The following is a 13,794-nucleotide window of genomic DNA, read 5'->3' as shown; positions in this document are numbered from 1 at the left end:
AATTTGTGGGGTTCAGGTAATGCTGATCAAAATTAACAATATCATGAAATCAAACGTCAACAAAAATATCCAAGTGGGTTCATTTGTCATCCTTGGGGGTTGTTCAAGGTCAAACGGAATCCAACAAAAATATCCAATGGTTCATTTGTCATCTTGGGGGTTGTTCAGGTAATTGCTGATCAAAATAACAATATCATGAAATCAAACGTCCACAAAAATAACCAACGGTTCATTTGATCATCTTGGGGGGTTATTCAGGTCGGGTAATGCTGATCAAAATAACAATATCATGAAATCAAACTTCCACAAAAAATATCCAAAGGTTCATTTGTCATCTTGGGGGTTGTTCAGGTAAATGCTGATCAAAATAACAATATCATGAAATCAAACGTCCCACAAAAATATCCAATGGTTCATTTGTCATCTTGGGGGTTGTTCAGGTAATGCTGATCAAAATAACAATATCATCATAACCAAGGAAATCAAACGAACCATAAAAATATCCAATGGTTCATTTTTGTCATCTTGGGGGTATGTTCAGGTAATGCTGATCAAAATAACAATATCAATGAAATCAAACGTCCACAAAAATATCCAATGGTTCATTTGTCATCTTGAGGGTTATTCAGGTAATGCTGATCAAAATAAACAATATCATGAAATCAAAAAGTCCACAAAAAATATCCAATGGTTCATTTTGATATCTTGGGGTTGCTTCAGGTAATGCTGATCAAAATAACAATATCATGAAATCAAATGTCCACCAAAAATATCCAATGGTTCATTTGTCATCTTGGGGGTTTGTTCAGGTAATGCTGATCAAAATAACAATATCATGAAATCAAATGTCCACAAAAATAACCAACGGTTTCATTTGTCATACTTGGGTTGTTTCAGGTAATGCTGATCAAAATAACAATATCATGAAATCAAACGTCCACAAAAATATATCCAATGGTTCATTTGTCATCTTGGAGGGTTGGTTTCAGGTAATGCTGATTCAAAATAACAATAAACATGAAATCAAACGTCAACAAAAATATCCAATGTTCATTTGTCATCTTGGGGGTTGTGTCAGGAAATGCTGATCAAAATAACAATATCATGAAATCAAACGTCCACAAAAATATCCAATGGTTCATTTGTCATCTTGGGGGTTGTTCAGGTTCCAGGTATATGCTGATCAAAATAACAATATCATGAAATCAAAAGTCCCACAAAATAATCCAACGGTTCATTTGTCATCTTGGGGGTTTATTCAGGATAATGCTGATCAAAATAACAATATCCATGAAATCAAACGTCAACAAAAATAAACAATGGTTTCATTTGTCAGTCTTGGGGTTGTTCAGGTAATACGCTGATCAAAAATAACAATATCATGAAATCAAACGTCCACAAAAATATCCAACAATGGTTCATTTGTCATCTTGAGGGTTGTTCAGGTAATGCTGATCAAAATAACAATATCATGAAATCAAACGTCCACAAAAATAACCAATGGTTCATTTGTCATCTTGGGGGTTGTTCAGTAATGCTGATCAAAATAAAGCAATATCATGAAATCAAACGTCATTATCCAATGGTTCATTTGTCATCTTTAGGGTTTGTATTCATGGTTAAACTGATCAAACTATAACAAGTATCAAGAAATCAAAACGTCCACAAAAATATCCAATGGTTCATTTGTCATCTTGAGGGGTTATTCAGGTAATGCTGATCAAAATAACAAAATCATATGAAATCAAAATGTCCACAAAATATCCAACGTTCATTTGTTATTCTTATGGGGGTTTGTTCAGGTAATGCAGATCAAAATAACAATATCATTTTTGGAAATCAAACGTCCACAAAAATAACCAACTGTTCATTTGTCATCTTGTGGGGGTTGTTCAGGTAATGCTGATCAAAATAACTAATATCTCATGAAATCAAACGTCATTCACAAAAATATCCAATGGTTCATTTGTCCATCTTGGGGGTTGTATCAGGTAATGCTGATCAAATAACAATATCATGAAATCAAAATAAGTCCACAAAAAATATCCAATGGTTCATTTGTCATTGTTATCATGGGTCAGTTTTTTTATTTTTTTAGGTAATGCTGATCAAAAAATAACAATATCATGGAAATCAAACGTCCACAAAAATATCCAATTATCGGTTCATTTGTTTGATCTTGGGGGTTGTTCAGTAATGCTGATCAAAATAACAATATCATGAAATCAAACGTCCACAAAAACATAACCAACGGTTTTTCATTATGTTATCTGTGGGGATGTGCAGATGTAATGCTGATTCAAAAATAACAATATCATGAAATCAAACGTCCCGACAAAAATATCCAAGTGTTCATTTGTCAGTCTTTGGGGTTTTTTCAGGTAATGCTGATCAACAATAGCAATATCATGAAATCAAATGTTCACAAAAATAACCAAACGGTTAATTCAATTTGTTATCTTTTGGATATTCAGGTAAAGCGGATTCAAAATAACAAGAACATGGAATCAAACGTCACATAAATAATAGTCCACAGGTTCATATGTCCATCTATTGGGATTTTTATCCAGGTAAGGCTGATCAAATTAACTAATATCATGAAATCAAAGACGTCCACAAAAATCATCCAAAGGTTCATTTGTCATCTGTGGGGTTGGTTCAGGTAAATGACTGATACAAAATAACAATATCATGAAATCAAACGATCCACAAAAATATCCAATGGTTCATTTGTCATCTTGGGGGTTTATTCAGGTAATGCTGATCAAAATAACATAATATCATGAAATCAAACGTATCACAAAAATAACCAAGGTGTTATGTTTCAGGTAGATGCTGATCAAAATAACAAATTCATGAACTCAAGACGTCCACAACGACAAAAATCCAAATGGTTCATTTTGTTATCTTGGGGTTTGTTCAGGTAATGCTGATCAAAATAAAAAATAATATCAAAAATCAAACGTCCACAAAAATATCCAAAGGGGGTTCATTTGTCATCTTGGGGTTGTTCAGGTAATGCTGATTGATCAAAATAACAAATATCATGAAATCAAACGTCCACAAAAATATCCAAGTGGTTCATTGTTTCATCTTGGGGTTGTTCAGGTAATTCTTGATCAAAATAACAATATCATGGAAAATCAAACGTCAACAAAAATAATCCAAAGTTCATTTGTCATCTTCTTGGGGGTTTAGTTCAGGTAATGCTGATCAAAATAACAATATCATGAAATCAAACGTCCACAAAAATATCCAAAGGTTTCATTTGTCATCTTGAGGTTATTCAGGTAATGCTGATCAAAATAACAATATCATGAAATCAAACGTCCACAAAAATATCCAATGGTTCATTTGTCATCTTGGGGTTGTTCAGGTAAAATGCTGATCAAAATAACAATATCATGAAATCAAACGTCCACATTAAAAATATCCAATGGTTCATTTGTTTATCTTGGGTTCAGTTCAGGTAATCAAACGCCCTCAAAAAGTATCCAATGGTTCATGATCAAAATAACAATATCCATGAAATCAAACGTCACAAAAATATCCAATGGTTCATTTAGTCATCTTGGGGGTTGTTCAGTAATAGCTGATCAAAATAACAATACCATGAAATCAAACGTCCACAAAAATATCCAAAGGTTCATTTGTCATCTTGGGGTTGTTCAGGTAATGCTGATCAAAATAACAATATCACATGAAATCAAACGTCCACAAAAATATCCAATATGGTTCATTTGTCATCTTGGGGGTTGTTCAGGTAAATGCTGATCAAAATAACAATATCATGAAATGCAAACGTCCACAAAAATATCCAATTGGGATTCATTAAGTCATCTTGGGTTTGTTCAGGTAATGCTGATCAAAATAACAATATCATAAATCAAACGTCCACAAAAATATCCAATGGTTTCATTGTCATCTTGGGGTTGTTCAGGTAATGCTGATCAAAATAACAAATATCAAAATGAAATTGGGGTTGTTAGGTAAGTGCGATCAAACTATCATTGAAATCAAACACAAAAAATATCCAATGGTTCATATTGTCCATCTTGGGGGTTGTTCAGGTAATGCTGATCAAAATAACAATATCATGAAATCAAACGTCCACAAAAAATATCCAAGGTTCATTTGTTCATCTTGGGGGTTGTTCAGGTAATGCTGATAATGCTGAACAAAATAACAAAATCACTACAAATCAAACGTCCACAAAAAATATCATGTAATGGCTGATCAAAATAACAAAATCATAAATGGTTATCCATTTTCATTTGTTATCTTGGGGGTATTTCAGGTAATGCTGATCAAAATAACAATATCATATGAAATCAAACGGTTCACCAAAAATAATCCAATGGTTCATTTGTCCCATCTTGGGGGTTGTTCAGGTAATGCGATCAAAATAACAATACAAACTAACATGTAAATCATAGAAATCAAACGTCCACAAAAAATATCCAATGGTTCATTTGTCCATCTTGGGGGTTATTTCAGGTAATGCTGATCAAAATAACAATATCATGAAATCAATACGTCAACAAAAATATCCAATGGTTCATTTGTCATCTTGGGGGTTTTATTCAGGTAATGCGATTCAAAATAACAATAATCATGAAATCAAACGTCAACAAAAATTACCAAAGGTTCATGTGTTATCTTGGGGGTTGTTCAGGTAATGCTGATCAAAATAACAATATGCATGAAATCAAACGTCCACAAAAATATACCAAACGGTTCATTTGTTCATCTTGGGGGTTTGTTCAGGTAATGCTGATCAAAATAACAATATCATGAAATCAAACACGTCCACAAAAATATCCATGGTTCATTTGTCATCTTGGGGGTTATTCAGTTAATGCTGATCAAAATAACAATATCATGGAAATCAAACGTCAACAAAAATATCCAATTGGTTCATTTGTCATCTTGGGGGTTGTTCAGGTAATGCTGATCAAAAATAACAATATCATGAAATCAAACCGTCCAACAAATACATATCCAATGGTTCATTTGTCATCTTGGGGTTATTCAGGTAATGCTGATCAAAAATAACAATATCATGAATCAAACGTCCACAAAAATATCCATGGTTCATTTGTCATCTTGAGGGTTGTTCAGGTAATGCTGATCAAAATAACAAAATCATGAAATCAAACTGCCACAAAAATAACCAATGGTTCATTTGTCATCTTGGGGGGTTGTTCAGGTAATGCTGATCAAAATAAACAATATCATGAAAATCAACACGTACACAAAAATATCCAATGGTTCATTTTGTCATCTTGATCTTGGGGTTATGTTCAGGTAATGCTGATCAAAATAACAATATCATGAAATCAAACGTCAACAAAAATAACCAATGGTTCATTTGTCATCTTGAGGGTTGTTCAGGTAATGCTGATCAAAATAACAATATCATATAAATCAAACGTCCACAAAAATATCCAATGGTTCATTTGTCATCTTGGGGGTTAATTCAGGTAATGCTGATCAAAATAACAATACCATGAAATCAAACGTCCACAAAAATATCCAATGGTTCATTTGTCATCTTGAGGGTTATTCAGGTAAATGCTGATCACAAAATAACAATATCATGAAATAAACGTCAACAAAAATATCCAATGGTTCATTTGTCATCTTGAGGTTATTCAGGTAATGCTGATCAAAAATAACAATACATGAAATCAAACGTCCACAAAAATAACCAACGGTTCATAGACAAGTCTTTAACGTTCAGCTATCAAATGAATTGAACCAATTAACTTTTTATTTAGATTATATACATTTCACATGAAATTTTTCACAATGAATTTCACGTGAAATGACCTTTTGTCAATACCTGTACTCCTAGGATCTAAATTGAGGTAATTAAATTTGAGGCCTCAAAAAAGGGAAAGTGATTCTTATAGGCCCGGTCAAATACTGCATCTTAATTATTAAGGAGAAAGTCCTGTGTAATAACATATAAATGTGGGAGCAATATGAATTCAGATAATATAAAATGATGTAAGAATTTGAAAAGATTGAGTTTTTCCCCAGTAGAAGACAGAATGTAGTAATTGCAACAGCAAATATCAACAGAATTAAACTTTACCTTATAATACATTCCGGGCATGCCCTTGACTTGCTTTGAAACTCATTGACCTTTCTTGGATGGCGTACATATCGTCTATATCTGAGTCACTCTCCTCTGAATCGTCTCCGATGGCCATGTGCATCTTCCTCAATACCTTGTGTATGAATACTGTGAGCCGTAGGTGGTCGTCTCAAGCTATTGTACAAAAATCAGTAAAGGTATTTAGCCTAATTGCTTGTAGGTTTTCTAATGACATTTAAACCTTGTTAATTTAAACTATCAACATATTTTTTTCAATGATAACTGGTTTTTTTTTATGCTGAGAAAAAATTCTATTCTGATGGCAAATGAATCAAATTAGTAATTTCTGAAAATTAAACTGAGTTTACCGAATAACCGGATATTTTTGTGGGGATAATACTTTTGCCGATTTTGCATTACATTGCTAGCTCGATAATTTGATCCGTGAAATATTCTTTAAGTGAGATCACGAACATTCAAAACCACTGAAATTTTTATTTTGTACATTTTGTCCAACAAATAATAACAGGCTATATGGTGATATATACCTTTGTTTGTTTTTTTATATACAGGTCCTTACCATATTGGCCCATCTAGTTTTACCTTTGTGGCCGTCGCGGTTGACCTCACTGAACGACCACACCTCATTGTCTGTTTCGTAAAACGATGGAGATTTCAGACTGTCACGAGATGTGCTGAAAGTTAAAAATCAAACAGAAATTTTCATGAATTTAATTCATTTCAGTTCATGTAAAGTCAAACCTGTCTATAAAGAACACCAAAATGACATGTACATTGTAAAGCAAAAACGTTGTTTATTGACATTTGTTTTGTTTATACAGAGATCAATCTCAATAAAACCACAATTGTCCTTTATACAGATGTGCTCCCTTGTATGGCATAGTTTGAATGTATTGCACAGCATTAGGCTTAATTTTTATCATGTATTTTTCCAATAGGCTTTGATTTAACAGTGTTTGTTCATCTAGTTGCTAATTTGCGTGCCCATGAAATTTTGATGTTCGACTAGGAGGGAAAAACCGTTGAGTAGTTCCATGTGCCTTTCACCTAGTCCAATTAATCAATTCGCGGCAAGGACGTTTTCACAACGGGTCCACTTGCCTTCATCACATAGCCTTTTCTCCAGGCCCCACCAATCAGTATCACACTTTGCTATAAATAAGGTTACCAAAGGAACTTACCCTATGTCTCACCTCCGGCTCGGAGCCATACAGTAGAAAAACTTAACCCTATGTCCTACCACCCGTTCAGTGCTCTACAGTAGAAAACTTACCCTATGGTCTACCTCCTGCTCGGAGCACTACAGTAGAAAACTTATCCTAGTGTCCTACCTCCTGCTCAGATCCTACAGTAGAAAAACTTGCCCTAATGTCTACCTCCTACTATCAGATCCTACAGTAGAAAACTTACCCTAATGTCTACCTCCTGCTCGGAGCCTACAGTAGAAATACTTACCCTATGTCTACCTCCTGTTCAGATCCTACAGTAGAAAACTTACCCTATGTCCTAACCTCCTTACTCAGACTCCTACAGTAGAAAACTTACCCTGTGTCTACCTCCTGTTCAGATCCTACAGTAGAAAACTTACCCTATGTCTACCTCCTGCTCGGAGCCTACAGTAGAAAACTTACCCTATGTCTACCTCCTACTCAGATCCTACAGTAGAAAAACTTATCCTATGTCTACCTCCTACTCAGATCCTACAGTTAGAAAACTTACCCTATGTCTACCTCCTACTCAGATCCTACAGTCAGATAACTTACCCTATGTCTACCTCCTGCTTCGGAGCCTACAGTAGAAAACTTACCCTATGTCTACCTCCTTTCAGATCCTACAGTAGAAAAATACTTACCTGTGTCTACTTCCTGTTCAGATCCTACAGTAGAAAACTTACCCTATGTCTACCTCCTGATCGGAGGGGGCATCCTACAGTAGAAAACTTAACCCTATGTCTACCTCCTGTTCGGACAGATCCTACCAGTAGAAAAACTTACCCTATGTCTACCTCCTGCTCAGATCCTACAGTAGAAAACTTACCCTATTTCTACCTCCTGCTCGGAAGCCTACAGTAGAAAACTTACCCTATGTCTACCTCCTGCTCGGAGCCTACAGTAGAATACTTACCATATGTCTAACCTCCTGTTCGGAGTTTCTTTACAGTAGAAAACTTACCCTATGTCTACCTCCTGTTCGGAGCTTACAGTAGAAAAACTTACCCCTATGTCTAACCTCCTGTTAAGATCTTACAGTAGAAAACTTACCCTAATGTCTACCTCATGCTCGGAGCCTACAGTAGAAAACTTACCCCTATGTCTACCTCCTGCTCATTGAGCCTACAGTAGAAAACTTACAACATATGTCTACCTCCTGCTCGGAGCCTACAGTAGAAAACTTACACCTATGTCTACCACCTGCTCTGACCACTACAGTAGAAAACTTACACTATGTCTTATCTCCTGCTCGGAGCACTACAGTAGAAAACTTACCCTATGTCTACTAATGTTTCAGATCTACAGTAGAAACTTACCTATGGTCTATCTCCTGGTTCAGAGCCTACAGTAGAAAACTTACCCGTATGTTCTACCTCCTGTTCCAGATCCTACAGTAGAAAACTTACCCTATGTCTACCTCTGTTCAGATCCTGACTACTTAGTAGAAAATTACCCTATGTCTACCTCCTGTTCAGATCCTACAGTAGAAAACTTACCCTATGTCTACCTCCTGCTCGGAGCCTACAGTAGAAAAACTTACCCTATGTCTACCTCCTGTTCAGATCCTACAGTAGAAACTTACCCTATGTCTACCTCCTGTTCAGATCCTACAGTAGAAAACTTACCCATGTCTACCTCCTGCTCGGAGCCTACAGTATAAAAACTTACCCTAATGTCTAACCTCCTGCTCAGATCCTACAGTAGAAAACTTACCCTGTGTCTACCTCCTACTCAGAGCCTACAGTAGAAAACTTTACCCTTTATGTCTACCTCCGAGCTGATCAGATCCTACTGTAGAAAACTTACCCTATAGTCTACCTCCTGCTCAGATCCTACAGTAGAAAACTTACCCGATATGTCTACCTCCTGTTCAGATCCTACAGTAGAAAACTTACCCTGTGTCTACCTCCTGCTCGGGAGCACTACAGTAGAAAACTTACCCTATGTCTACCTCCTGCTCGGCAAGCCTAACAGTAGAAAATCTTACCCTATGGTTACCTCCTGCTCGGAGCCCTACAGTAGATGATAGATCCCAGGTTCAGGCGTTCTCTCACATCCCTGTATTCCTCCCCTCCTGTCTTTAACCTATCTCTGTAGGCAAGTCAGTGTTATGAGGAGAATTCTAACTCCCCCACATCTTACCTCCATCTGTCCAGCGAGTAATCTACAGAGAAATCAGTCTATTATATTTACGAAAGGGAATACTACAGAGAAAACATACCTTTTTTTGTCGTCTATATCTTTTATGATCAAGTATGATGTATAATACATCATGAAATGATAACCTATAAGATGTAGTGTGTCCAATCATATATATCTGACAATGTTCAATAAATTTGTTTGGAATTTGATTTACATCTTCAAATTGGTATACCTTGTACTGTGAACATATCCTATATGCCTGCATATTCAAAATTTAGCACAATAAATTAATTTTACTAACTGTTTTAGTGCAGCGTGACACATTCGCCCTTTAAAAAATATTCAATAAGGTTATGTAGACAACATGTCTAGTACAAACTAATGATATCATAGCCACAGGTAACCGTCAAGGTTATTTAACTGGTCCTTGGTAATTTGACGAATCTGCCAGGTACATGTTACAACAGCCAATGGTTACAAGGTCTCCCGGCCACAAGTTCCTCCACTTTCTCGTGTTTTCTCTATGTTAGGGTCCATCTCACCTCGCAGGGTCATGGACACTTGTACCCTAGATGAACAGTAATATCAATCTATCTATTTGCCATTTATTTACCAGGTAATCAAAATATTTCATTTCGTTTTTTATTTGGTGAACTTTTTTCATATTAATATCCAATTCAAATCTGAGACTTTAATAAAACCAGTTGCTGGTACAAATATTCAAATCAGTTTAATGTAATTAGTTTTGCTAACAAAGAGCTGTTGGAGAACAGCCAAAGCTCGCCTATTCAGAAAGAAGTTGATGTTCAAGTATTTTACATATTTAAACATGGAAATATGGGACAAATGAAACAGACTCAAAAACCCCCTAAAGGGCCCCAATATTGGTTGTATTATCACGTTCAGCATCCATACACATTAGGAAAATAAAATCATAAACATTTCGATGATGACTTATGCTTAAACAAGTTGACAAAATAGAAACTTGCTCTCAAAAACTTTAATGTGAAATGGGACGCCAACGCTGACGCCGACGGCCGACGCCGACGCCCGGGTGACAACATTAGCTCCCCCTATTCTTCGATAGGCGAGCTAAAAATGCAATTATCACACAGGTTGTTCCTCCATCTAGCAAGGTTATAATTGATTGAGACAGAATTTGAAAGGACAAAGATAATTAAAGATCCACATTTATGTAGGTACAGTCCAATCTGTCTATAATGACCAACCAAGTGTCATAGAAAAATTGTGGTTTTTTAAATGCCAAGTGGTCTTTATACACAGGTCAAATTGTGCTATAAATGCTCATTTAGAACCCTGAGAAAGTGGTCTTATTAAGCAGGTGGTCTTTATGCAGAGGTGGTTTTTAAGACAGGTTTCGCTGTACTGAGGCTCCAATTACTTACTTTCCTTCTATGATATCAAACTGAGCATCACACAATGGGAATGCTGCCCCAACCGACGACGCGGGTCCTGATTTGACGGTCGCTCCACGGAGGAGGAAAAGCTCAAACACAAGTACCCTGCCTGGCCTTAAGAGACGCTTTGGATGGCAGCACAGTAAATACACTCTGGTCAAACTTAAATACAGAAGATTATGATAATCTGTTTAGTTCTATTTATTTTCAATTCATCGGATTTTTTTTTCTATACATAGTATTCAATAAGATTAAGAGTGGAATATATTTCATACAGTTATAACAGAAACTTAAAATATAATTAACTGTGTAAAACAAGCATTCAATTTCTTACAAATAGCCATGGCCCATGGTATCACATTTCCAATATTTGCAAATAAAAAGTTATATCTTGTTTCAATTCCCTGCCGAAAGAGGGAAGGTGGGTAATCATTGTTTGTGACCCTTTAAGTTAGTTAAAACATAAATTATAATATAATATTATGATCATAAATACATCACTCACGATCCATTATCTACCAAAAACCGTGGATATATATACTTTGTTATATACTATATAAATCCTACTTATTTGCTTGTTAAAGATTAAATTTCGTTCGCTTCCATGAAGGAGCAGAAAAATTTTACAAAGAAAACAGTATGTTAAGTAACAAATTTATATGACTTTTAAATCGCAAAATAAAGTTGTCGCAAAAAAGAAGTTAGGTTTGAAAATGCGAGAGTAAGTTCGGTTTATAGTACATGTATATGAAATTAGAATCTAAGACACAAAACAGTAACCTACCATCTCAAACATTGTAGAAGTATCTTTCTCCACTACTTCACAGAGTTATACCCCGTGGCTGCTAGGTAAAAGATAACTCTATCTTACACACAGGGTGTAAGACCAGGATCACACGCGCTAGACAATAATGTGACATCATCAATATATGCGGCATAGCCGCAGCATATACGCCGCAGCATGCAAGCATTTTGTAGATAAACTGTCATCAATTTTAACGCATTATGACGTCGTTGCTGTGATCATGATGTGATGAAAAAACTGGTAAAAGCATTCAAGAATTTCAAATCAGTATGGGAGAGAAAGAATCAAAGATGGGTCTGTCAAGTGGACAGGGATATCAAGCCTCGGGTTGACATGCAAAAATCTTTCATGAGGGTTGAGATATCCCTGTCCACTTGACAGACCCATGTAAGATTCTATTAGTCATTGACATATACAATAAAACAGGTTTAAAATGAACACGCTTACAACAAATTCATGGTCACAATGTAGTACCTTTCATTCCCCGTCAAGGTTCATATATGATGTCTGTAATATATGTATAACAAACTATATAACTAAGTGTTTTGTCGGTCCCCAGAAGTAGTTCATTATAACCATGTTTTAATGTATAGAGGGATCTATTGTACCTTCATCTCCACGTTGTAGAAGAATCCGTCGTGCTGGACAGGTAAGCTGGCAGCCCCCCACATCTGACTTTTCAGCTTTGACCAGCGCAGGACATGTCCCCCAAGTCTATTGTACAGAGATACCATCAAGACATAGCGACCACCTGTCAATCAAAAACAGAATCAAATAGAAACTATAATATGTACACGTTGTAGTGTTTTTTGGGTTTTTTTTGCACAATTTTTGTTATTTTATTCAAACAAGTAAAAAAATAAATTTAATTGAAATATTCAGGAAAGCATACACTTATATTATTTAAGCATTGAAGTCACTATTTTTTAATTTCATCCGAGTATGAAAGAAATTTTGTTTGCAAACTGTGTGAATACCCCGATGAAATTAAAAAATAGTGACTTCAATGCTTATAATTAATTTTCCAGGCTACTTTATAAAATGAAATAAGTTTACATGTACAATTCCATAGATTTTTTCCAAGGGATTATTTTTTCCAAAAAATACGTCAATGTTACTATTGTGACGTCACGATAGCGTCGGGTTTCCGCGCCATTCTGGGATTTTTTTTTCATCGTGGAATGAAAAAAATGAATAGGCCATAAGGCCAATCAGAAAGCCAGAAACAAAGAGAAAATTAATTATTCTGTTATATGATCAAACTTTTATTCTTCCTTCTTTTTAAATCATTTCCGACTTTCATACGACTTACCTGGTAATTTGTCACGGACGCCACGTAGACATCCCAATTTGACCTGTATTGGCTGTGGTGTTCTGTCCCAGTCGACCTTCCAGCGACGACCTTGACTCCCGCCATATTGGCCGTCAATCGTCATCAGATCACCGTAGAATGTCTGAAATGGTTTCAGGGCAATGTTATATTCCGTCTTTGCATATTACAGAGTTAGCTCCCTTGCGAGTAGGTATCGATTGTTACGTCATTATTTTGTGAGTGCAACTCACGTCGTTTTCTCCGAAACATATGACGTTACGCTCGCAAACACATGACGTCACAATCAATACCTACCCGCAAGTGCAGATAACTCTGTAATATGCAAAGACGGAATAGAAATCCTCAAAATATTTGCATCAGAAAGAATAAGATAGGATGAGCAAACAGATTAAATATACAGGAGAACATTTTCATTGATTACACTAGGCTTACAGCAGTTTTTAGCATTTTATTTAATAAGATTTTTAATAATAAGATTTTAATAAGATATTTTTATGGACGCAGGCAAGTAATATGCCTCTATGTCCATACTCTCATACAATGAAATACAATGAAATAATCTCCATGATGTAGTACAATTAGTAATTAAGTGATCTCAAATTATTAAATGAAGTTAGTTAACTGGCACGTCCGTGTTCCATTTTATACTTCTCCACAAGTGGTTGTATTTTAAGTTCCAAATTAGCCCAGTGCTTGTCTTAGACTTATCTCGAAGTCTCTTATTGTTGTTTGAGTTTATGATATTTTCTGGCAAACAGTTT

At 35.6% G+C, this 13,794-nt stretch overlaps 1 protein-coding gene across 1 annotated transcript; it reads right to left on the bottom strand.

Moving 5' to 3' along the window:
- Nucleotides 1-10,928: 10,928 nt before the first annotated feature.
- Nucleotides 10,929-13,150, bottom strand: LOC138309436 (uncharacterized). Its single transcript, XM_069250632.1, has 3 exons — nt 13,013-13,150; nt 12,309-12,451; nt 10,929-11,057 (listed from the first exon to the last, which is right to left on the bottom strand). The coding sequence occupies exons 1-3, from the start codon at nt 13,134-13,136 to the stop codon at nt 10,986-10,988; spliced, it is 339 nt and encodes a 112-aa protein (XP_069106733.1). The 5' UTR covers nt 13,137-13,150; the 3' UTR covers nt 10,929-10,985.
- Nucleotides 13,151-13,794: the final 644 nt, after the last annotated feature.

Source organism: Argopecten irradians, chromosome 15, assembly GCF_041381155.1.
Source record: "Argopecten irradians isolate NY chromosome 15, Ai_NY, whole genome shotgun sequence".
In the NCBI taxonomy this organism is placed as follows: domain Eukaryota; kingdom Metazoa; phylum Mollusca; class Bivalvia; order Pectinida; family Pectinidae; genus Argopecten; species Argopecten irradians.
This window is presented reverse-complemented; position numbering and strand designations above follow the sequence as displayed.